Consider the following 27449-nt stretch of genomic DNA (forward strand, 5'->3'; position numbering starts at 1 on the left):
AAAAATATCTCAAAGTATTCTTGTAAACTTTGCAACATTTAGTATGTTATACAAACACAAGATATGTTCAATTTCAAAATAAGTTATAATCAATAAAAATTGATTACAAGATTCACATTGATAAAGTATGAATGTGTGCAGCTAAGCAACTTTAGTCCAATGTCAATTACATAATACATGATGGAATTATCTCCTTTGGTACATTAAATGTTTACATCGCTTAATTAAATTTGTTTCTTCCATCATCTTTGTTTGAATACATGCCTTGTCTGGTTATTTCAATTCTACTATACAATTCTGATATTAGCTCCAGTGAATGTTTTACTGCAAGTAATTTAGAAATTAACCAAAAAGAGCAACAAATTGGAATAATATGCATCAACATTTAAAGTTTCTGAAGAATAAAAGGTGCAGTAACTTTATGGTAATGGCAGTGACTAATATTCCAGTTGTCAGGATTACAGGCTGAGAGACTAAATATGTTAAGTCTCTCAATTTGTCAACTGACACTAGGGAGTAAGTGACTATGAAAACTACTTGACTGTTGGAAGAAAACCAACTAGCTGAATGTTTTTTTCATATCTGAAAGTTCTTAATAGGGCAGTTGTACCAAAAATGTTTCCACTTATGGAGGAGTCTGAAGGGAAAGGCGATAGATATGTTAGTTATCAATAAATCCAATGTGATATTAAACAGGAACTTCATTATTCAGAGTGCTGACAATGTGGAACTCAATGCTAGTATCTGAGGCAACTAACATAAAATGTATTTAACAGAAGGCTAGAAAAACTGATGCAGAAGGAAGGAATAGAGGATTATACTGATAGATGAAACGTGGTGGGTGGAAGTTTGCATGAAGCATGGACTAGTTGAAGAGAATGGCCGATTTCTGTGCAATATTATCCATGAAACTTAAATGGGCACATCCACAAAGTCTGAACAACATGTAACCCCAGCCCCATATTGATGCATTCAGGTAAACTAAGGATGGGCAATCAAATCTCACCTAGTAGAAAACCAGAAGAGTGAAAACTCACTGTCTCCCACTGAATATGTAGTAGGAAACAGTCTTATGGTGCCAACTTGTAATATCAGTATAATACAAAAAAAGGATTCTCCTGTCACTTCAATAGGTGAGTGTGAAGCAAGAAAAACCCAGAAAGATTGATTTATGGTCCAGTTTGATGTCTTCTCACGAGACATTAGAAAAAGCATGACCAACTGCAAATAGCTGCATATGAAGTCAGTATTAGAATTAGCTTTATTGTCACATGTACTCACATGAGTACAGTGAAAATGTACCTAGGTACAGATTCTTAAACACAAATTCTGTGGGGAAAAAGGAAAAATAAAGAAATAAGAAGTCCAACAATAAATTAGAAAAACAGGGAAACAAGAATTTAGAAAAAGTCATTCCAAGCCAGACTGCGCCAGTCTTCACCTCGAGGCTGAGAGTGTCAGGAGTTGGAGTCCACACTGAGTCCAGTAGTCCACACGGACTTTCACCCTGGACATCACCGATGCTGCCCGAGAATGGGTAGTAAAAAGAAAAATAAAATTAAATGCAAAGAGAGAGAAAAGGAAAACAAACAGGTGGCCCGACTACACGGTTATCTTGGAGACAAATACAGAGTCATAGAGTCATAGAGATGAACAGCATGGAAACAGACTCTTCGGTCCAATCCGTCCATGTCGACTAGAAATCCCAACCCAATCTAGACCCACCTGCCAGCACCCAGCCCATATCCCTCCAAACCCTTCCTATTCATATACCCATCCAAATGCCTCTTAAATGTTGCAATTGTACCAGCCTCCACTACATCCACTGGCAGCTCATTCCTTACACGTACCACCCTCTGCGTGAAAAAGTTGCCTCTTTTATATCTTTCCCCTCTCACCCTAAACCTATGCCCTCTAGTTCTGGACTCCCCAACCCCAGGGAAAAGACTTTGTCTATTTATCCTATCCATGCCCCTCATAATTTTGTAAACCTCTATAAGGTCACCCCTCAGCCTCCGACGATCCAGGGAAAACAGCCCCAGCCTGTTCAGCCTCTCCCTTTGCTCAGATCCTCCAACCCTGGCAACATGCTTGTGAATCTTTTCTGAACCCTTTGAAGTTTCACAATATCTTTCTGAAAGCAAGGAGGCCAGAATTGCACGCAATATTCCAACAGTGGCCTAACCAATGTCCTGTACAGCTGCAACATGACCTCCCAACTCCTTGTACTCAATAATCTAACCAATAAAGGAAAGCATACCAAACGCCTTCTTCACTATCCTATCTACCTGCGACTCCACTTGCAAGGAGCTATAAACCTGCACTCCAAGGTCTCTTTGTTCAGCAACACTCCAGAGGACCTTACCATTAAGTGTATAAATCCTGCTAAGATTTGCTTTCCCAAAATGCAGCACCTTGCATTTATCTGAATTAAACTCTATCTGCCTCTTCTCAGCCCATTGGCCAATCTGGTGCAGATCTTGTTGTAATCTGAGGTTACCCTCTTCGCTGTTCACAACACCTCCAATTATGTGTCATCTGCAAACTTACTAACTGTACCTCTTATGCTCACATCCAAATCATTTATGTAAATGATGAAAGTAGTGGACCCAGCACCAATCCTTGTGGCACTCCACTGGTTACAGGCCTCCAGTCTGAAAAACAACCCTCCACCACCACCCTCTGTCTTGTACCTTTGAGCCAAATATGACAGGGTTGGATGAAGGCATTGGCTTTGCACCATGCTTGTTACTGCTGAAGACACTTAATTTCGCTCTCATCCAATGCTGCAGTCACTTGATGACAGGAACTTTCCCATTTAGATTTATACAAAGATTTTTCCTTCCAATGTATTGAGATCCAGCTCTGAAGGTGACTTTCACATTGTCTATTTATTGAAGTTTGGAATGCCTTGTGGAGGTTCCATGCATAACTAACTGTAGAATACTCCAATTTTTACCTGTAAATCCTGCAGAGAAACTACATGACGAATCCTGTGAAGTTGAACTCTGATGATCATGCTCTCGATGGCAGGTAGGAAGCACTCTGCAACAAAGACTGAAATTTGGTGCCCATTAAGGAACTCTTGTGACTCTGTAGGTTATGTACTGCCTCTGACTCATGCATTCCAGATCCAAGTCTCACTCCAGAACTTGTTGGCCAAGGAACAAGCACTGACAGAGATCAAACAGTTATGAAAAACAGATAAATCAGCCTGCTATAACCTTCCAACATTTGCCCACTTTGACTCAAAACAGATGGATTGTATGTGAGAACATATTACAGAGTCATACAGCAGTATATATTATTTAAAATCAATGGCCAGAAAATCATGGGCTAGTTGTGCATGATCATGATATAATGATCATTAACTTTGATAAAGAATTACAAACTGGCAGTAGGCAAGTTTGCAACACAGACTTCTGAAGTTCAGCAGAGATAGTGGAACCTCACTCTTGTAATGCCTTCTTTCCAACCAGACGAGATTCAGTTCTGGTACATACTGCTCTTTTCATTGGCATTACCATGAGACACTTTGAAAAAAATCTTTCAGCAGATTTTTATTTGTTTCAGAATTGATGTTAAATGAATGATCCAGATTCTGTATAGAAGCAGTAAAAAGAGAATAAACAGAAACTAGTATAATACATCGTATCTAATTTTTGTAATGATTAACTTCCATGAATTGGAACAATGCAATTTTCAAACTGTAAGTTGTCAGCTATCCAAGGTTTCCGTTATTGGTTTCGTAAATGATGTATTTTTTCGAAATGGAGTATGAGGATTCTTTATTGGAGTGACACCCTGTTGTGAAAGACAGAAGCAGAAAACAATTAATCTCACTGAACATTAGAACAAATATTTTCAACAATTAAAATCCATATTACGATTTGGTGCCAAAAGAAATGAGCTGTGGATCCCATCATTAGCAAAAGCTGATTGATCGTCAATATTTAAAAAGGTTTTAAGATCTGAAATTGTCAAGATGACAAATCGTTACCCTAAGTCATCTGTGGAAATACTGAACTTTTAATTGGAGCGTGCAATTTCGCTATAAAAAAGATTCAGCTGAAAGATGACTGTCGATGTAAATTCACTGCCTATCTGGAGAGGAATTCTGGAATATCAGGAATGTACAGCATTAAGAAAACTTTAAATGGAACGACCAAAAAGGAAAACATAATGAGATGCTGACTATCCAACATTTCAGCATGAGGCCATTTTCCATGGAATACAAAATAAGGGGTAAAAATTGATCTTCAATGGTCTGGTGTCCTAATATGTGGACTAGTGTGGTGTTAAGGCCATAGCATTGAGAACAGCCATTAACGACCCCATCATTGTCAATAAAAGAAAGGAGAAAAATATCTGTTGCTCTTTGAGCTGCTAGCCAGCCAATGTCATAAGACCTGGACAAGAGAATTGCAATCAATCTGCAGAGCTAAGAATTCCTAGATCGACTATATATTTACCACATCACTGCTGTTGGTAATAACCAGTGTAATGACTACAATGCGCCCAATTGTCTACTCTTCATAAATTTACAGACTAATTGTATTTCTTTTTTCCAATTATTAATTTTCTTTGGGTTCATTTCTTATTCCTAACCTGTAGGCTGTGACATTATTTCTTCTTGGAGTTAGTAACAAATAAACTCACTCCTTTGTTAACTGATACATTTAAGATCATTTAAAAGTGACACCTGGTCTCAATTCATAAAGTCAATCTGGGTTCTCAGAGGGCTGCACCAGGGCATGGAGATGAGTTCCTCTTACTTTGGACTGTAAGTATTCTCCAAAATGCTCTTACATGTAATGCTGCCTCCCTTGAGTGGTACAGATGGCGAGGAGAAAATACTTCACTAATCTCACTGCACTTAGAATCTTATACTGTATATGCATGTTAAGCTTGTGGTATTCACCAGAATAAGGCCCTTATCAAAGAGGCACGCCATGGCCTCATGGTTGGAGTCCTCCATGTTCCAGTCCAACCCCATACATGTATTAGGGCTGTTACTTTTGCAATTTGTGCCAAATCACAAGGCTTCATCTCACTTCCTTGTGACAAGTTTAGTTATGCAGCCTGAGCAGTAGGCTTTGCAAACATAGCTGGCTTTCCCAGGTACAGGGCACTATAAACTGTACACATGTTGCAAAATCAAAGTGGGGCAGACTTTTATCAGCAAAAGGTTCCATTCTATCAATGTTCAAATCATCTGTGATCATCACTCCCACATCTTGGAAGTCTGTACCAGATACTCTGGTAGCTGCCATGACACCTATAGCCTTGAAAAGTCTTATGTTCCTGCTTCATTTCATGGACTGGATGTCCTACAAGGATGGTTACTGGGAGACAAGGGCTACACTCTGTGATCATGGCTCTTGACTCTGTTATGTAACATGTGACTGAGGCTGTGCATTGACACAATACAGCCCATTTTTCGTCAGGGCGCTCTTGGAGCACATGACAGATCTTCTGAAGATGAGCTTCTGATACTTGGATCAATCTGGGAAGACCTTTCAGTACTAACCACTCAAAATGTGCCCTAGAAAGGTGTTTTGTGCACAACTGGAGCAAGCAGAGAGAATGTGATGGGAGCTGAAGAACTTGAACAGTGGCAGCAGTGTTCTGAAAAGGAAGGTGAGGACTTTGAGCAAAGGAACATCACCATCAGAATGATAAACTCATGGAGTACAATGAGTCAGACAGAACTTCATTGACACCCATTTCCAAGAAATGGGAGTTAGGTGAATTGATCGTTCACTGACTGTAAATTTGTTGCTGCTCCACAGTTAAGTGGCTTATGTTTGTTTGCTCAAGCAAATGCAGCTTTTTTTCTTCTATTTTCTTCACTTTTGCTGTTATTCAACAAAAGTTAATGTTTTTAATTGTCTGAATGTATTCCAGCATGGGATGTTCACATACTGAACAATAAGCAGATGTTACAATATGTTGGCCATCAGGAAGATATAATACTCCCTTACACAGGGTTCTAAAGTGGTATGGTACTAAAAATAGGGAGTGTGTATAGTGGAGTAATTGTGGCTATGTTTACAATGACTGATAATTAGAAAGGTGTTAAATAGCACTTCATTTATGAATATTAGCTTCTATTTGCAGTGAAGTGTTCGTGGATATGTTAAGGATACTCTCAATGAGACATGTGTACGATCTATAGTGTCCTGCATCCAAGGGAAGTCAGCTATGTTAGCAAAGCCTATTGCTCAGTCTATAGACCTGACTTCAACATGGACATGCGATAATGTATTCTTGCACAAATTGCATCATTAACGGCCTTCATGCATTCGTAGATTCAGAATTGTGAGATCCCCATACGCCCCCAGGGGATCATTAGAAGCAGTTAGCTGCGAGAATGTTGAGCATTGCCCACCAGAATAAGATGGCCGCCCACTTCTTCAATCCCTCTCCAGCAGTTGCCATAGTTTTCTGGGTCTTCCATAGACACTGTGCCTCACTTGCCTGCAGGAAATGACATCATAGCTGATAAACACTAGGCTTCCTGTACCTCCTGTGCATTCAGAGGTGATGTCAACTATGATTGGTGGAGTTGTGGATAGTGAGGAGGGCTGTTGTCGGCTGCAAAGGGACTTAGATATGATGCAGAGCTGGGTTGAGGAGTGGCAGATGGAGTTCAACCCTGTCGAGTGTGAGGTTGTCCATTTTGGAAGGACAAATAAGAATGCGGAATACAGGGATAATGGTAGGGTTCTTAGTAAGGGGGAGGAGCAGAGGGATCTTGGGGTCTATGTTCATAGATCTTTGAAAGTTGCCACTCAGGTGGATAGAGCTTGTAAGAAGGCCTATGGTGTATTAGCGTTTATTAGCAGAGGGATTGAATTCAAGAGTCGTGAAGTGATGTTGCAGCTGTACAGGACCTTGGTTAGGCCACATTTGGAGTACTGTGTGCACTTATGGTCGCCTCACTTTAGGAAAGATGTGGAAGCTTTGGAGAGGGTGCAGAGAAGATTTATCAGGATGTTGCTTAGAATGGAAAATAGGTCGTACGAGGATAGGTTGAGAGTGCTAGGCCTTTTCTCCCTGGAATGGCGAAGGATGAGGGGTGACTTGATTGAGGTTTATAAGATGATCAGAGGAATAGATAGAGTAGACAGTCAGAAACATTTTCCCCAGGTACAACAGAATGTTACAAGGGGACATAAATTTAAGGTGAAGGGTGGAAGGTATAGGGGGGGATGTCAGGGGTAGGTTCTTTACCCAGAGAGTGGTGGGGGCATGGAATGCGCTGCCTGTGGGAGTGGCAGAGTCAGAATCATTGGCGACCTTTAAGCGGCAATTGGATAGGTACATGGATGGATGCTTAAGCTAGGACAAATGTTCAGCACAACATCGTGGGCCAAAGGACCTGTTCTGTGCTGTATTGTTCTATGTTCTATGACCTCCTCATGCGGAGGGTTCTCAGCAGATGCATTACTCATACACCATGGCTGAGCACAGTCTCATTTATACAGTGGGACATGCAGGACTGAAGGCCTGTGACCAGTGAGTGTTCCACACAAGGATCAGAACTAGGTCCACTTTTGTTTGTCATTTATAGAAATGATTTGGATGAGATTATAGGAGGTATGCTTAGTAAGTTTGCAAATGACACTAGAATTGGTGGTATAGTGGACAGTGAAGAAGGTTATCTAAGATTACAAGCGATCTTGATCAATTGGGTCAATGAGCTGAGGAGCGGCAGATATGGGATTATAGGGATAGGGTGGGATGCTCTTCAGAGGGTCAGTGCAGGCTCAATGGGCTGAATGGTCCCTATTTATCACTGCAGGAATTCTGTGATTCTTTGATTCCAGATCCTCCCAAACCCATATACATCATGGATGTTAGAAAAGTCTCCCCACTATTGTGTACAAAACAGCTATAGATAGAACAATACAGTGCAGAACATGACCTTCAGCCCTTGATGTTGCACCGACCTGTGAACTATTCTCAGCTCATCACCCTACCCTATCCCAAAATCATCCATGTGCTTATCTAAGGATTGTTTAAATCTCCCTAATGTGGCTGAGTTGACTACATTAGCAGCCCTTACCGCTCTGCATAAAGAATCTGCCTCTGACGTCTGTCTTAAATCTATCACCCTTCAATTTGTAGTTATGCCCCCTTGTCCACGCTGATGCCATCATCCTAGGAAAAAGACTTGCACTGTCTACCCTATCTAATCCTCTGACCATCTTGTATGTCTCTATCAAATCCCCTCTTAGCCTTCTTCTTGCCAATGAAAACAGGTTCAAGTCTCTCAGCCTTTCCTCATATGACCTTCCCTCCAGACCAGGCAACATCCTGGTAAATCTTCTCTGCATCTTTTCCAATGCTTCCATATCCTTCCCGAAATATGGGGACCAGAACTGTACACAATATTCCAAGTGTGGCCGCACTATGTAACTAGTTTTTTACTAAGCGCAAAGCAGCTAAGCAAATAGTTCTAGCAAGTAGTACTATTGTGTGGTGAGTCAGCTATAGTGAATAGACAAATCTAAAGGAGTAAAATAACCTTTCCCTGTTACACATTTTCAGAATGGAATTACTTGAACCAATTCCTCATATGTTAGAGTATTTGCTTCAGATTCTTCAACTTTACCTTTAAGATTTAGAAATACTGTATACCATGATTACTATCTTACTGCAGCCTTGTTATTGCCTAAAGTGTTTTGATTTGAGTTGGTGATCCACTGCATTCAACAAATGCAATGTTATTGGTTTTCATATTACTTTTACTGCTTCTGATTTCTCTCCTCCTTAAATTATAACCTTGCAATCATTCACATATCATGTTTTAGAAATAACATTACACCTCTACCTTGTTTAATAAATTCACCTTTGTAAAATGTTCTATATCTGCTTCGCTGTACCATTTGGGGGTGGCACAGTGGCTGATTGGTTAGCACTGCTGCCTCACAGTACCAAGGACCTGGGTTCAATTCCAGCCTTGGGCGACTGTCTGTGTGGAATTTGAACATTCTCACCGTGACTGCATGGGTTCCCTCCGGGTGCTCTGATTTCCTCCCACAATCCAAAGATGTGCAGGTTAGTTGAATTGGCCAGGTAAAATTGCTCATAGCATTTAGGAATGTGTAGGTTAGGTGCATTGGTCAGGGGTAAATGTCGAGTAATAGGGTTGGGATCTGGGTGGGTAACTCTTCAGAGGGTCGGTGTGGATTTATTGGGCCAAATGGCCTGTTTCCACACTGTAGGGAATCTATTCTCTACAGGTTTCACAACCATTTTACATGATTATAACCTGCAAGTTTGCACAACCTTGTTTGCGAAGTGAAATCTCTAAATCTAATAGTGTGTTCTTATGCTTCATGCGAAGTTATAAAGCATGCCAATTAGTTTTAAAAGCAAATATCTCCATGTTTAAAATGTATTACTTATGTTTCTTTATTTAGTTATACAAAATTACTTCTTAGTTCTCATTCTTGATGGTCATGTGCTTTTGGTATTTGATGCTAACGCAACTGAAGAACTGTAGTATTGCAACATGTCACTCATCCATAAATTTTCAATATAGCTGGACTGAACTAGTTAAACCCAAGATATGATTGTTGAAATAACCTTCTGAGTTTAGTCATTTTTTTCCATTACAGTTCTAACAAGCATCAAGCAGCTGTCAGTATTGGCCTCCTCCTCCATACCCCCTGCCTCGTAAATCTACAGCTGTCAGTGAGGTTTGTAATTATACACAGCTCCTTTTCAGATGGAACACATATATTCAACCACACAGGGATTCAGGTGAAAACAGAGAGCCCAGTGTGAGCAAAAATTCTGAATTAACTAGTCTCGATAACATGAGGCTTTCAATCTGGCTTTGCATAATCCAATTAAAAAGATTGCTTATGGATGGAATTTAATTTTTAAGCTGATGTGAACATGTCTGTAAATGTGTTCATGAATGATAACATGCTCATTACTATCAAGGATCCGATTCCAGTTGATTTTTGTTTCGATTTAAGCTATTAGATCATATGAGAGATTTGAGCATATTTCACCAAATGTCACAATTCTGAACAACTGAAAAATGAACATTTCCAGCTAAACATGACTAGATGTTATGTTTCAGTTACATTTACATTTAAAACATTTCTTATTTGGATACGTAGATATTTTTTGGTGTTTTATTTCTTCAATGTAATTTAGTGTGCAACTCTAAATTCAATTCTTTTGATTATTTAGTATTATTAACATATTATCATCCTTCAACAAAAAATAGACTTACATGTATTTGTGTGGCATGGTCAGTCCAGATAGTAATAGGCTGCTCCGTTTTGTAATTATGTATCTATAAGTAACAGTTCATACATTGAATCACAAAACAAGGTTTGACAATATATGGCAATATTAATGGAAAATTAAAGGCTCTTTTAAGCATTTGGTTTAAAATAATGAAATAAAATTGAATAAACATTTATTCATTAGCCTTTAAGTGATTGATACATTGTTTTAAAAGATGTAGATGTAGATTAAACCACAAGGTAAACCATAAACACTCATGGTGAAAAGGCCAGAAAATATTAAGAACTGCACCAGTGTCCATAATAATCTAAAGTTGGACCAAAATTGATAACTTACCTTTCTCTTTCAGAAACTGGTCAAAAATGCTGCTATACTCATTATTTTGTGAGCAAATTTCAAAAGTTTGTCAATTCATTTAGTTTTCTTGAAATAGGGTGAGGCTGAACAGGCTGGAGCTTTCTTTCCCCTGGAGAGTCAGAGACTGAGGTGTGACCTTCTGGAGGATTATAAAACCATGAGGAGTATGGATAGGGTGAATAGTCAAGATCTTCTTCCCAGGTAAGGGCAGTCCAAAACTGTAGGACATTAGTTTAAGGTGAGAGGGTAAAGATTTAAAAGGGACCTGAGGGGCAACATTTTCATGCAGAGGTTGATGTCTGTATGGAATGAGCTGCCAGAGAATGTGATGGAAGCTGATACAATTGCAAAATTTAGAAATCATCTGGATGGGTACATGAATAGGAAGGGTTTAGATGGATATGGGCCAAATTCTGGCAAACAGGAATAGATCAGTTTAGGATATCTGGATGGCATGGAGAAGTTGGACTGAATGGTCTATTTCCTTGCTATATGATTCTGTGACTCTATGCCACTAACTTATATGTAAAACCAAAGTTGAACATATCAATGTTTGCAAGCCCAAAAGAGTATCTGAGATACTAACCTGGAGTTTTCTGCATTTTGTCCAGATATTGCTTTGCAAACATTCTTGTGTTTTTTGCCTTCCAGCTATTTACAGGCAACTAAATATTAGCAGAACAGCAGAAGCTTTGTTAAAAAGGCTGAATTGGAAGAATATTGGGAACTCAATTACCAACTTTGTTTCTCTGCACTTTTACCTTAATCCTACAGTATTTTATACAAAGACTAAATCTGCTTCAGCAAAGAAGAACAAGGTAATGTTTAACGTAAGCTGTATAAAATAGTTTAAAAAGCTACACATTAATCGATAACTAGTTTTCCAGCTTCATTGCATAATATTACAACTTATTTCATGATAAATGCCTCACGTACTCAGGAAATGTTATATAGACAATATCCTGTTCAACCAAGGGATCAGATCATAATACAAATATAATACAAATTGTTCACAGTGGAATCATGAAGTGTAAATTGTCTTCAAGAAGTGAAGTCAAACGTTTATAAATATTTTTGTCCCATATATTTTCCACTCTAAACATGTAATACAGCTTTTGCTGCAGAATATTTTTATTGTTTATAATCTGTTCAAGGTTTATTTAATTTTTTTCCACCAGACCACTCCCTGAGAAATGTTATTTGACAACTGCATTTAATAACTCTCCCACTACATTACATACATGTATGTTAAAAACTGTTGTGCCGAATGGCTAGACAATTCTGTCTTTTCCATATTTTAATGACTGGGTTTTCTTCAGTTTATTTGAACTAGGTATTGAGGCATGCGGCTAAATAATCTGTGTTGTATACTTAAATGCTTACCATAGTAGGAGGACGTGGAACAGATTTAAAGCCTTCCACCTTGAAGTCACGTCCTGTTACAGTCAGCGATTCCATTGGTTGTAAAGCTAAGGCAGCTTCATGTGCGTCAAATATTTCTTTGCTGAAACGTGAAGGGAAAAGGTGCAAGAAAATGGTGACTAAATGTTCACTCAGCATTGTATCAACAAGCATTAAGTTTGCCATGTGTCTACCACTACCATTAGATGTAAACACAAAAAGAATTGAAGGAAGGCAGCAAGAAGTCTCTAAAATTCTCACATGCCACATATGGTTTACATATGGTGACATCAGCCAGATGAAACAAAACAGCTGGATTAAGGTCTATCTTTAAAAGTCAAGTTCCATAATAAGCTGAGGAAATGTCATTCAATTAAGTCATCTAAAGTGTGGCGCACCAGGTATTTATGTCAGAGGAAGTAATACATCAAAAAGAATTTAACAAAAGCAGATGTGCATTATGGCCAATGTTTCCAAGTGAGCTTTTTGAAAACATTTGATTCACCAAAGAATATGCTGTGAGAATAATAAAAGAAACAAACTAAACTTTTACTGTTATCTCAATCAAAACATAGGGGTTTTACAAGTTTCAATCTTCTGGCTAATTCCAGAAATTTCAACTGAATATTGAATCTGATGTTGAGTGTTTGGTTTGATTCAGGTATGAAGCCCAATTGTGAATAAGTTACTACAATAAAATGTAAACAAAATTTTGAAAGGAACCCAATCAGGATAAGGCAGGTTATTGGAATTCAAAAGGAGGGAATAGTTTTCTATTTTAGTAGTTTATAATAATGACCAAGGAAATTATTTCCAGCAGTAGAACACTGGTGTTTTAGCACAAAAAAGGGAAGCGAGCTCAAACCACAGTTATTTCATAGTTCATGTATGAATGCAGAATATGTCAGTCAGCTAGTCAATCAGTTCACATGATCAACACTTTGTTTCATGTATCTGTAATTGAATAAGTTCCTATTTGACTATTCCATGTGCTATGTTAAAGAGCCAATAGCAGGATTTTTTTATTATTCATTCACGAGATGTGGACGCTGCTCATTAATAAAAGATATTGTAACTTGTTTTCACTGATGTGATTTCAATTTCAATACGAAGGTTTTAAAATATGTCAGTGAGGTTTCAGTTGATTTAAAATGTACTTGTCAGTGATTCAGTGTACTATGTTTGAAAGGGGTCAGGAAGAAATGATATGGTGCTAATATCACTGGACTAGCAATGCAGAACCCCAGGTCAATATTCAAGGGAGACAGGTTTGAATCCCACCATAGCAGATGGCAAAATTTGAACTAAATAAAAATCTGGAATAAAGAGCTGGCCTAATGGCAACAATGTAACTGCCACTGATTGTCATAAGAAAACCCAGCTAATGCCCTGTAGGGAAGGAAATGTGCTGTCCTAATATGGTCTGGCCCACATGTAACTGCAGAAACACAACATATGGTTGACATTAGGGATGGACAATAATTGCTAGCCTAGCCTAGAGACAACCATACCTCATTAACAAATTAAAAAAAAACTCTTCAAAAGGTAAAAATAAACAAGAATTTTAGCAATTGAATAATTGTCAAAGCAACATAATTGTGTGAGTTTGCATGTGTTGTTTTTGTGTGACAGACTAAAGTGATAAAATTGCATATTCTACCCTCTTCAGGATTGGATAGGCCAATACCATTGGAAAAAACAGGCTGGTGCTTTTCGTTACATCGGGAAATCTCACAGAATATTTTGTCACACCAATTAATCTATGGATATTGTGCTTAAATGCCTAGTATTGCATTTGTGTATGTTGTCCCACAAAACCAGAATTAATTTCCTTGTTGCTAAGTACTGGGAACCTTCTTAGTCTATAAGATTCTGGGATCTGAAGTTGACCATGCCAAGAATGCATAAATGAGTTTGGAAAAGGGAGGTCCTCAGAGGGAGTATTTTCAGAAGCATGAAGCATTATTTCTCTATGGTAACAATCCCCCAGACAGACATCAATTGAAAAGACTCAAAGTTATATTTTTAATAACATATTTATTAATTCACTTTTTTTGGAATTAGGCAGAAGTGCAAAGTCTAAAACTGGCCATTTCAAAACCTAGTAGTCCTGTCAATTTTTTCAGTTTATATGTGTGATGATAAAATGTGTGATTAACCTATTTGTACACCAAGAGAGGGTAATGAAGCCCCTTAAAAGAAATGCTTGACAATATTAACAATTCAGGACTGAATATAAAAAAAACACAAATTTTGTGATGAAATGTAGATAGAAATAGAAGCTAGTATTGTTTAGTACTAGGAGAAAATAAATGTTATCAATGGTTATTTGATGGTACAGCAATTGAGAACTGCTGAAGAAGACACAGGTTTCAAGCTTTTCACTAAGACAATTTGCAATAATACCAATGTCAAGCAACGATACCATGTTTATATTGTATGAAAAAAACTGTGCTGGCTGGTTATCAAATGGACTGGTTGATGGAGGCATTGACATAGAGAATGTAGTTCTGTTTTGAAATGTTAGATAAACCAAAATCATTCCACTCCCTCATTCAGAGATTACCTTATTTTGTGATACATATACTTTTCAATCAGTTGCTTCCTTATTCCTGTTAAAAAAGAACACTGGAATATTAATGTCTAGCATGACCATATGTAACTTATAAGTTAATTTTAGCATTGTTTATGCAATAAATTTTGTAATTAACGATGTATACTAGAAAATACATTGCAGTCTAATCTACTTCTTAAGCGTATAAACAGGATTGACAAAATTGCTTAAAGTAAATTGTCCACTGTATTCAAGAATTTAAATATGAAGATCACAAATCATGAAAGTTAAAAGCAAATAAATCAAGAATAACAAACAAATTTAGTAGGAACTATTTTCATACTTAAGTTTAGGAAATAAGTTAGTCAAGGTGAGCAGTAAAACAGTTTCAAGAGGCAATTAGATTAGCTTCTGGTGCAATGGAGACTTAGATCTCTCAGAAAGGATAGGTCTGTTAGGCATAATAGTCTTTTCATCATAATGAGATTGCTTCCCAGTCCTTAAGTAGAGTGAAGATCATTCATAAAATAGCTGAAGACAGCTGACCCCAGAGTATTCCCTGTGAAGGCAGGATCTTATGGTTCAGTGGTAGTATGCCAATCTGTGGTTTAGGAAGTTTAGGTTCAAATCCCACCACTTCACAGCTGGGCAATAATTATGACACATTATATAGATATGCTAGCTAGAAAACCAGGTCAGAGGCTAGGACCTCATGCATCAGACTGATTCCTGAGATAGCAGAATTTATGTATGAAAAGAGATTGGATTGGATAGGACGATATTCACTGGAGTTTCAATAAGATACATCTCGTAGAAATCTATAATATTCTAATAGAACCAGACAGGTTAAATGCAGGAAGAATGTTCCCATTGAGTGGAGAGTCCATAACCAAGGGTCACAGGTTAAGGATACTGGGTTATGATGACACAATAGCTTTAAGAGGTGTATTTTGACCTTAATGTCTTTTTTTTTAAGAGAAGTTTTGAAGAGAGGTGCCGACCAGTCTACTCTGAGCTGTTAGTTTGGGATGCCTTGGTTATCTTTTAAAAAGTTGGAACAATAGAAGCAGCCTGAAAGGGTGGGGTCAAACTCCCGCAGAAACCAGGATATTTTGTTGGAGATAGTAAGGACTGCAGATACTGGAAGTCAGAGTCAATAGGTATGGAGTTGGGAAAGCACAGCAGATCAGACAGTATCTGAGGTACAGGAAAGTCAACATTTCAGGACAAAACCCTTACTGGTGGGGGGAGGGGATCCCAGAATTAAAGAGAGGGAGGGGGAATGGGACGTGGGATGGTTATAGGTGACTGCAGGTCGAGGGTTATTATGATTGGTCAGTGGGAAGGGTGAAGTGGATAGGTGAGTAGGAAGCAGGTGAGGTCAGGTCAGGGAAGCTAGGAAGAGGGGGAGGGCTGGACATGGGATAATGCTGGAGGGATCTTAGAGCTGGTGAACTCAAGATTGAGGCCATTGGGCTGTAGATTCCCTTAGAGAAACATGAGGTGTTGTTCCATCAGGTTACATCTGGCTTTGACAGGAGGAGGCCAAACATGGACATGTTGCTGGGGGAGTGGAAGAGGGGAACTAAAATGGATAGCAACAGAAGGTCGAGGTGGCTGATGCCCGCAGAGCGCAAATTCTCCGGAAACTGGTCCCCAAGTGTGCGTTCGGTCTCCCCGATATAGAGAAGAACCCATTGGGAGCAACGTCTCCAATAGATGAGGTTGGATGAAGTGCAGGTGAATCTTTGCCAGATTTGGAAGTGTTGCTTGGGGTCTTGGATGGAGGTGAGAGGGAGGTGAAGGGGCAGGTGTTGCACCTCTTGCAGTTGGAGGGAAAGGTACCAAGTGTGATGGAGAGGTTGGTGGAGTATGTGGTGTTGAGAACAGAATGGTGTTGATGTGGAGTGAAAGGTCCCTGTGGAAAGAAGGAGATAACTTATTGGTGGTGGAGTCTGAGTGTAGGTGGCAGAAATGTCAGAGGATGATGCGTTGGATTCAGAGGTTATGCCCAGACGAAGGGCTTATGCCCAAAATGTTGACTCTCCTGCTCCTCGGATGCTGCCTGACCTTCTGTGCTTTTCCAGTACCATACTCTTGACTCTGGTCTCCAGCATCTGCAGCCCTCACTTTCTCCTAGTAAACATGCAGAACAAAACCTCGTGTTTTGCCTGGGGAGTTTACAGTCCAATAGCCTCAATATTTAATTCACCAGTTTTAAAGTTTCTCCTGCATCATCTCATATCCAGCCCTCCCACCGCCCCCCACATCCCTAACCTTCCTACTGACCAATCACAATAATGGGGCAAAAGTGAGGACTGCAGATGCTGGAAACCAGAGTTTAGATTACCTAAGCGGTGCTGGAAAAGTCTGGCAGGTCAGGCAGCATCCGAGGAGCAGGAAAATCAATATTTTGGGCAAAAGCCCTTCATCAGGAATGGAGGCAGGGAGCCTCCAGGGTGGAGAGATAAATAGGGGGGATGGGGTGAAGGTAGCAAAGAGTACAATGGGCAAAGAGAGGTGGGGTTGGAGGTGATAGGTCAGAGGGGAGGGTGGAGCGGATAAGTGGGAAGGGAGATTGGCAGGTAGGACAGGTCATGGGAACAGTGCTGAGCTGGAAGGTTGGAACTGGGGGGAGGGGAAATGAGGAAACTGGTAAAGTCCACATTGATGCCCTGGGGTTGAAGTGTTCCAAGGCGGAAGATGAGGCGTTTTTCCTCCAGGCGTTGGGTGGTGAGGGACCGGTGGTGAAGGAGACCCAGGACCTGCATGTCATCAGCAGAGTGGGAGGGGGAGTTAAAATGTTGGGCCACGGGGTGGTGGGGTTGATTGGTGCGGGTGTCCTGGAGATGTTTCCTGAAGTGCTCTGTGAGGAGACGTCCAGTCTCTCCAATGTAGAGGAGACATCGTCGGGAGCAACGGATACAGTAAATTACATTGGTGGATGTGCAGGTGAAACTTTAATGGATGTGGAAGGCTCCTTTGGGGCCTTGGATGGAGGTGAGGGAGGAGATGTGGGTGCAGGTTTTACAATGCCTGCGGTGGCAGAGGAGGGTGCCAGGACGGGAGAGTAGGTTGTTGGGGGGCGTGGACCTGACCAGGTAGTCACGGAGAGAACAGTCTTTACAGAAAGCAGAAAGGGATGGGGAGGACGACCGACTTGACACTGACATTTTTACAAACCCACCGACTCCCACAGCTACCTGGATTACACCTCTTCCCACCCTACCTCCTGCAAAAATGCCATCCCGTATTCCCAATTCCTCTGCCTCTGCCATATCTGCTCTCAGGAGGACCAGTTCCACCACAGAACATATCAGATGGCGTCCTTCTTCAGAGATCACAACTTCCTTTCCCACGTGGCTGAAGATGCCCTCCAATGCATCTCATCCACATCCCACACCTCCGCCCTCAGACCCCACCCCTCCAACCGTAACAAGGACAGAACCCCCCCAGTCATCATTTTCCACCCTACCAACCTTAGCATAAACCAAATCATTCACCGACATTTCCACCAACTCCAAATGGACCCCACCACCAGGGATATATTTCCCTCCCCACCCCTTTCCGCTTTCCATAAAGACCGTTCCCTCCACGACTACCTGGTCAGGTCCACGCCCCCCAACAAACCACTCTCCCGTCCTGGCACCCTCCCCTGCCGCCGCAGGAATTGCAAAACCTGTGCCCACACCACCTCCCTCACCTCCATCCAAGGCCCCAAGGGAGCAAGGCTTGGAAGCTGCAGTACATCTTTCCCTGCTACACTGTCTTTCAGTGTCTTCTCTGATATTTTTCTTCCTGCTGCTGGAGTTGCATGTGAGACAATCTGTTTTTTGGATTTGCCTTTGATAAGGGTGTGTATTTGGGATGTTGCAATATTGGAACATTTACAGTCAGTTCTGCTATAATTCGGTCGTTCCGTTCTCATGCAATTCCATGTTATAAGAAAATCACATAGCAGCACCATTTAAACTAATCAGGCCAGAACCGTGTTATAACCAATCCACGCTTTAAAACTTTGTGCTTTAGAAAGCATCCCCAGTTTGTCAATAGTGTTATAGCAAATTCGTATGGGCAGCACAGTGGCACAGTGGTTAGCACTGCTGCCTCACAGCGCCAGAGACCTGAGGCGACTGATTGTGTGGAGTTTGCACGTTCTCCCCGTGTCTGCATGGGTTTCCTCCGGGTGCTCTGGTTTCCTCCCACAGTCCAAAGGTGTGCAGGTAAGGTGAATTGGCCATGCTAAATTGCCCGTAGTGTTAGGTAAGGGGTAAATGTAGGGGTATGGGTGGGTTGCGCTTCGACGGGTTGGTGTGGACTTGTTGGGCCACAGGGCCTGTTTCCACACTGTAATGTAATCTAAAAAAACGTCGATATAGCAGAACAACCTGTGCTGTTTAGTAGTAAAATAATCTATCATTCTGTTAAGTTTTCCATTTGAGTTGTTTTTCCAATTTTTTCTTTCTTTTGTTGAATTTTAACAATAGTGTATGAATAAAGTGTGTTTTGCTTCAAATCTGGTGTTTGATCAAATGAATTGCATGTGGAATGCAAACCTACGCTTACCTTATAAAATAAGAAAAAATTAAGGTCTAGACTATCTTTTGAATACTTTGAGGGGGTTTGGTCTGGTCCATAACAGGGTAGACCAATTATGACTGAGATGAGGAGTATTTTCTTCACTCAGAGAATGGTAAGCCTGTGGAAATCTCTGCCATTAATAAAGCAGTTGAGGCCAAACCATTGAATGATTTCAAGAACGGGAGAGAAGGGCTAAAGGGGATGGGTGTGAGGAAAAAGCAGGAACAGGGTGCTAGGTTGAATGATCATAATGGATAATGGAGCAGGATCAATGGACTGAATGGCCTGTTGTTGCTCCTACTTTCAGTATTCCTATGTTACCTGTTTCTCGTGGAGGTTTCATGGGAGGAGGGTACGACTCTTTATAAACTGTTAAGTTGGATAGGTTTGATAAATAATCCGTGGTGAGTAGACCTTTATGTCCATCCTTAAATGCTATCGCATTTGACACGGCCTTCTCTTCATCATGATCAAAGGGAACTGCCATTCTCTAAAATAAGAATTGAAGAAAATGTCAAAAGATATTAAATTCTACCACAAAAGTGCTAGCCACAATATTTATATAATTTACTAGTCATTAGTGTTTGTCATTGTTGGGATCTCAGCTGATGGTCATACTTGACAAGTCAGATTCCCAAAGTGAAACCTGGCTTGTTAGTCCATTAGAGTTACTTTTGCATTTTGACTACTGTAGCGAGCAGTCACTGCACATATTCAGACAAGGCTGTCAATATGACTTTAATAAAAGAACACAAGTTTATCATACAAAAAAAAATGAAAAAAAATACTATTGGAAAGATGTTATAGACACTAAAAAGTTCAACTTATTTATCCCCCAGGAATATCTTTTACAGACACTCAACACCAGTGAAGGATCACTCCATTCTTCAGTTAAAAAAATGTTACTCAACTTATGAGGTTCTGAGTATTTTCTTTCAGTGATTCTCTGTATGTTCACTAGATGTGATTCCCTCTTAAACAATTAATTTACTTTTCTCTGACTTTGGCTGATTTGAGGCTGTGAAAAACAACTTCAGATCTCTTTCCAGCTCTAGTTGGCTGAGAGGCCGTCTGGTTCTGGGGATATTTTCTTCTGAACGGAATCTGTTTGTGTTGAGTCTTGAGCCTGTAAAATTATCTGTCACAGAAAGAGGTCACAGACGATGATCACAGAACAGGCCAAAACATTGAATGTTTTCAAAAAGGAATTAGATATATTTTAGTTCTTTGAGGGTGACTTTTTATTTGAAATTAGAAAACATACTTGAATGTTGAGATTAGGACACTGTTTCCGAACAATCATGTGCGTCAAATTAAATAACTCAGCAAGCTGCTTGGTGAACTACATAATGAAGACATGGGGCTAAAAAGATTAAAGGGTATGAGGAGAAAGCAGAAACAGGGTACGAAAGTGCATGATCAGCCATGATCATATTGAATGGGGAAGCAGGCTCATAGGGCTGAATGGCCTGCTCTTGCTCATGTTTTCTACGTTTCTATGCTTGTGGCCTGTGGCCAGCTGTCTTTCTGTAATTTACCAGGCAGCTTGCTGAGTTATTAAATTTGACCCACATGATCTTTTGGCAACACTATCTTGATCTCACCACTCATGTCTACTTTCTGGTTTCAAATAAAAAGTAAACTTTAAAGAACTGAAATGAAAAACTCAGCTGATCTTTCTTTCTTCTACTTTTGAATCCACATTCCAAACTAATGACATTATAAGCTTCCACCACACTACTTCCATCAAGCTAAATTTGAAATAACAAAAACCTATAACGCAAAGCACTGAAATTTATAAACAGTGTACACACTTGAAATTCAATGCGGTGAAATGAGGCTTGAAAACATTCCCTCTTCATCTCAAATGTCAAGAGGACATTTCTCATAATCTCACAAAATACTATTAGACTAGTTGAATGGTTGGATGGATGTTCTCACCTGCAATCCATATATACACACTTTACAGCAAGAGTCCTTAGTTCTGCTGTAGATGTCTCATTGACATTTTTTATTCCTTTCCTAGCACATGGCACAATTTCAGTATTCTGAATGATATGTCAACATTAAGCTGGCTCAGCACAGACTGTACTCAGTAACTCATCACAGACCACAAAGCTCTTCTTACCCTTCCTTTACTATTTGAGTAGTTCTGAATATATCAGTAAAAAGACAATTGTTAAAAGTTTGGCCATTCCTGAGAGGAAACTGTCGATTTGTGGACAATGATCAATAAATTGTCAATGTTTTTATAAATGCTGCATTTCAAAGCACTTTGATGGAGCTTCAAGTTGAATGACTGGATGACCCTCAGTTGTTATGACTGTGCTGACAGGAGAAAGACTGAATTCTGGATGGATACTTATAGTTGCAAAATATTGCAATGAAAGCCTGAGGAGGCAAACAAACATGTTACTGTGTATGATATGTGCTGAGCAGCTAGACTTCTCAACCTCACAGTCTCAAACTCATCCAATGTAAACTAGCAGACATGCTAACAACAGGTAATCTGTTGACAGGTTAAGTCTTCCTTAAATCAGACCCAGATGGTAGGGGCCAAAGCCAGAAAAGAAAGACCCATGATCAGGGCTAATGGGTTAGTTTATGGTTGCAATGGGATGTTAGGAGAAATTTAGGATGGATGAGAGGGTCCTTCAATGTGGAGTTGGGATTAGTCTTTCAGCTTTCCTTGGTTCCTGAATCACATAAATCATTTATCTTCTTGCTGATTAATCAGAAGGACTATCTCCTTAAGTATATCTCACAATGATGCAACAGTTAAGAGCAAGCCTATGTTGTAGTAGAGACAATAAATATATGTTAAGTTGTTAATTTATATAAAAATAAACATTTGCTTCAGGTAAATGGAAAGGACATCTCATTTGTCCTTAGGAACATTTCCAGTTCTGAGTTTATGCATGCATGCTGGGATCTTAGCAAATGTAGTTTCATTTCTAGGCCATTTAAATCAGTACCATTCACATGTATTTTTAATAATTGGAAATAAAAGAGTAAAGAATTCAACATGGACATCAGTGTCTTAAATTAACATAAAAATGCTGGATTCTTGGACCCTGTAGTTTTATTTTTTATGGTACTGAGGTGAATTATTATTACACCAAAATGTAATAATCAATAATGTCCAAAATTCCTCAGCAAGTTAAAATAAATGATCCTTAATCATTCAGTATAGGGGAAAGAAATCTGCACAGTTCCAAGAAAATAAAATGATGTCATCTACCAATGAGATTAAGTGAATGAAGCTGTAAATGAGGATAATTATCTCAAATTATGCTAAATTTGAAGTTGTCATAATCATTATTGAAAGACTACTATTCTTTTTTGCAATTTCACTTGATTGCTACAAACTCTCTTCTGGTGATTCACATTGCCAATAAAATAATAGGTGTTGATTCAAGGATGCTTAATCCTGATCCAGGTTATATCTAAAATGACACTACAACTGTGTGTAATTGCAATTATCTAAATGACTAAGATATTTTCAGCACAAAAGGAGATGTTTCTTCACAGTAACCTGCCATTTTCTTTGCAATTAAATGCTCACTAAAAGTCGCAGCTGAGCTTTGAGGTACAAGAGCATGTGTTATTGTATCAGAATGTTCAAACTTGAATAAATCCCCTTTGAAAATATTAAATTGACTGATGATAATTTGATGCTCTGACAGTCCCATTGCCTCATGTCTAACAGCTACTTTTTTATTCTACAACATTAAAATACTGTGGATGCTAGAAATCTGAAATAAAAGCAGAAAATACTGGAAATACAGTAATCATGAGACCTGGCAGCATTTATTCTGATGAAAAATTATCATTATGAAAGATTAACTCCATCTCTCTTCACAGCTGCTGAGTATTTCTTATATTTTTGTTTTAATTTCAGGTGTCTTTTTCTATTCATAAACTTCTATTTATAAAATTCCCACCTTAGCTTATAAGAATGAAACATTCAGGGACCAAAGAAATATTGATGAGCTCTGTTATCCAGGGGCCTTCTGCATACAATTGGAAATTATTGAATGTGGGATTAAGTAGCACAATCATCTGAATTATCAGTGATTACAAGGCTCCCTGACACTTGTCATTTATATCAACAATTTGGATGAAAATATAGGAAGCATGTTAATAACTTTGCAGATGACATCAAAATAGGTGGTATTGTGAACGATCAAGAGCATTATCTGAGAGTACAAAGGGATCTTGTTCAACTGGGCCAGATAGATCTTAATGCTGATAAAAGCATAGTAAGCCAACCAGGGCAGGTCTTACACACAGCACGGTGGCATAATGGCTCAGTGGTTAGCACTGCTGCCTCACAGCTCCAGAGTCCCAGGTTCGATTCCAGCCTCGGGTGTCTGTGTGGAGTTTGCACATTCTCTCCGTGTCCGCGTGGGTTTCCTCCGGGTGCTCCGGTTTCCTCCCACAATCCAAAGATGTACAGGTCAGGTGATTTGGCCATGCTAAATTGCCCATAGTGCTGTTGGAATTAGTCAGAGGGGAATGAGTCTGGGTGGGTTACTCTTCGGAGAGTTGGAGTGGACTGGTTGGACTGACGGGCCTGTTTCTACACTGTAGGGAATCTAATCTAATCTTAATGATACTGTCCTGGGAATGTTGTTGAACAGAGAGACCTACAGGTGCAGGTATGTAATTCCTTGAAAGTAGACAGATAGACAAGCTGGTGAAGGTATTTGGCATGCTTGTGTTCATTGATCAAAACATTGAGTACAGGAGTTGGGTCATGTTACAGCTGTACAAAACATCAGTAAGGCCACATTTGGAGTACTGCATACAATTCTGGTCATCCTGATGTAGAAAGGATGTTACTAAACTGGAAAGGATGAAAGGAAAATTTACAAAGATGTTACCAAGGTGGGAGGTTTGAGTTATAAGGAGAGCCTAGATAGGCTGGAACTTTTTTTCTCTGGAGTGTAGGAGACTGAGGGGTGACTTTATAGAGGTTTATAAAATCACAAAGGGCATAGAAAAGGTGAATAGCCAAGGTTATTTCCCCAGATAGAGAACTCCAAAAATGTAGGGCATAGGTTTAAGGTAGGAGGGAAAAGATTTAAAAGGAACCAAACAGGCATTTTTGTTCACACAGTGGGTGGTACATATATGGGACACGCTGCCAGTGGATGTGTTATACATGGATACAATTACAACAGTTAAGAGAGATTTGGTCAGGTACATGGGCAGGAAAGGTTTACAGGGATATGGACCAAATGCAGGCAAATGGGACTAGTTCAGTTTAGGCATGGACAGGGGCCTGTTCCCATCCTGCATAACTCATGAAGTTGTGTGATTGTGTCAATCACACTGTGATGGGTCACAGGTCATGGGTCACAGGATGACCAGATCACAGATAAGGACAATAGATTTCCTTCTCTAAAAGGAAGCATCAATGAAAATGATGGATTTTCTTTTGTAATCATCAGCGGTAGTTTCATGGTTACCATTACTGACACTAGAGACATCAACTCTCAATTAAAAATGTTTATTAATCAATTGAATTTAAATCCCACCAATTGCCATAGAGGGATTTGAATCAACATCTCCAGAATATTAGCCTAGTTTACTGACATTACCACTATGCTACTATCTATCTTAAAGTATTTAGTACTATACTTAATTGATGTGTTTCACTGTTGAGTGCATGTTATTTGTGACAGAAACAATGCCTTGATTCCAGCTAATGGGCAGAAATAAAAGTCACTTAAATTATTTGATATTACTCAAACAACTACCTATAAGTTTAAGAAAGGAAAATGCTACCAATTACCAGATAAGTAAATAAAGGGTTAAATGAAGATAATAATAATTCTTCACTATAATTTTCGATAGTGGTTTTAAATGTCCCATGACATCTTGGAAGCAGAGGGAAAAACAGCCAGAATTTGTGGTATATATTGGTACTGACGATACATTGAGGATGTCCATTTTAGATTGGATATTATGCAATGTGAGAGGAATAACTGGTAAGGTAGTTGTGAGAGACCGCTCAGATGAATGACTATAAGATAATAGAATTCTCCATCAAGATGGAGAGTGAGATTGTTGATTCTGAGACTATAGTCACTAGTCCCCTTTAATTATAGAAACTGCAATGGTAGGAGGTGTGAGGTGCTATGGTGGATTGACAAATGCTATTGGCAGGAATGACAGCAGACAGGGAGTGGCAAATATTCAAACAATGAGTGGGTAAACAAAAATTGTTTATTACTGTCTGGCCCAAGAGTGCCAAGAGAACAATGGCCAAACCTATTGGCAAGAAAAGTCAATAGATCTGATGACTGGGAATAGTTTAGAAGTCTGTAAAGGAGGACCCAGGGATTGATTAAGAAGGGGAAAATACAGGTGTTACCTTACCAGTTTTCCAATCTTCTGGTAATTTTTCCAAAATCTTTAATCACCTTATTTTGTTAGCCTGCTGTCTTTAAGGTTCTATGGATAGGAACGCCAAGGTCCCATTGAATAGCTGTACTTCCTTGGATCTTACCATTCAACAAGTGCCCCCTTGCATTGTTAATCCTTCCAAAATCTCACACTTTACAGGATTAAATTATATTTGCAATTGTTCTACCCACCTGACCAGCCCATCTAGATCATTCAATAGTCTAAGGCTCTCAGCCTCACTATTTATTACACCACCAATTTTCATGTCATCGGCAAGCTTACTGATCATACCTATTACATTCATGTCCAGATACATAAAAACCGCAGGGATCCAGTCTATGGTACACCAACTGGCACAGTCTTTCAACCACAAAAGCAACCTTAAACCCTTTTCCTCTGCTTCCTGCAACTTAACCAATCTTAGATCCAATTTGCCAACTGTCCTAATTATCATAGCTTTTGGCTTCTTAACCAGTCTGCTATGCGAGATCTTGTCAACAGCCTCAATGAAGTCCATGTAGGCAACATCAACTGTATTAGCCTAATGTAAGTATCTAGTGACGGCCTTGAAAAATGTAGTCATTCCTCCCTATCTGTGATGGTTCCTGTTCTGAGAACCCCTGTGAATGATGAAATTTCTGATCGTGGAGTGCGTTGAAAAAGGTTAAAAATTGCACATATGCAATTTTTGCCCACAGATGTTGTTTTTTGTTGTTACTTATTTTTTGCCACAGCTATACAGGATTTACTGTCATCAAACTTGTGAGACATGATCTCCTCCTCACAAAGCCATGCTATAACTCTCCTTGATTAATCCTTCCATCTGTGAGTGGAGATTACTTCTGCCCCTCATATTTTTTTATCCCTACCACAAATATCAGACTCACTGGCTTGTTGTTTCCTGGTTTGACCTTAACACCCTTATTAAATAATGATTAGCTGTATTCTAGTCCTCTGGCACCCCTCCTAAAGCTAGAACAGATTGGAAAATTAATATCAGAGTCCTAACTGGGTACAGTTCTGCCTTCTCTGCTTCCCTTGCTCCACAAAGCAGCTGCCAGGTTTGCTGAGGTGCTTCATCAATTTCTGTTTTTGTTCATTTTAAATCCATCTCATCTGAGCCTGGGAGTTTATCCACTTTCAAACCTACCGCTAGTTTGTTTAAATATATCATATTTCCAACACTTTCTCTGATTTCTAGATCTGTCCAACAGAAACTCCCAACCGAGAGATCGGTTGATGGATTAACCCTGGAAAGCCGGTGGAGATAATTTTTTTTACAAAGAGGGCACGAGCTGTGTTTGCACCGTCCAAATGCGTTAGAAACCAAGGTGTGCACATCTGCTGCGTTGCACAGCCGCACTCCCAAAACCATTCTGCGTCCCCATTCATTTTCCCTTTAATGCTGGCCCCTATACGGAACTGAATTTCCCGGCTGGTTGCACTGCAGTAGTTTGTTTGTGGACTGCTGTCATTTTGAGGAGTTGCAGCTGAATAATTTCGTTCAGGCTCAGTACCTGCTCCAGCCAGTTCCCGATCAGACACTTGTTTTTCGTGCGGTCCCGAGGGTGCTCGGGTTCGTTCTCATCGTCCCCCGGCTCCGCCGCAGGCTGTCCCTCGCCTTCCTGCTGACATTGGAGGCGGGGGCTCTCCTGCGCTGCACTCGGCCTCGGACATTGGTCTTGGTCCCTCCCTGGCGGCCTGGCTTGCTGACCGGACCCTGTCCCTGCCTCTCCACCAGGCGGTAACCTGGCTGCAGCAGAGTGCTCGCACACCACCTGCTCCATGTACAAAGAGAGAGAGAGAGCCGCTTGCCGCCGCGAGCCCCTTCTCCAAAGGGCAACAAACAGACCTGTTGCCTGGAAAC

General features: G+C 39.9%; 1 protein-coding gene across 2 annotated transcripts; it reads right to left on the reverse strand.

Moving 5' to 3' along the window:
- spag8 (sperm associated antigen 8) lies at positions 1 to 27405 on the reverse strand. 2 transcript variants are annotated; one of them, XM_072572016.1, is made up of 6 exons: positions 27100 to 27405; positions 19490 to 19658; positions 14600 to 14645; positions 12016 to 12136; positions 10259 to 10321; positions 1 to 3804 (listed from the first exon to the last, which is right to left on the reverse strand). In XM_072572016.1, the coding sequence occupies exons 1-6, from the start codon at positions 27367 to 27369 to the stop codon at positions 3718 to 3720; spliced, it is 756 nt and encodes a 251-aa protein (XP_072428117.1). In that variant the 5' UTR covers positions 27370 to 27405; the 3' UTR covers positions 1 to 3717. The 2 variants fall into 2 exon arrangements, with proteins under 2 accessions (XP_072428117.1, XP_072428121.1); XM_072572020.1 differs by lacking the exon at positions 10259 to 10321.
- Positions 27406 to 27449: the final 44 nt, after the last annotated feature.

This window comes from Chiloscyllium punctatum, chromosome 1 (assembly GCF_047496795.1).
Source record: "Chiloscyllium punctatum isolate Juve2018m chromosome 1, sChiPun1.3, whole genome shotgun sequence".
Lineage (NCBI taxonomy): Eukaryota > Metazoa > Chordata > Chondrichthyes > Orectolobiformes > Hemiscylliidae > Chiloscyllium > Chiloscyllium punctatum.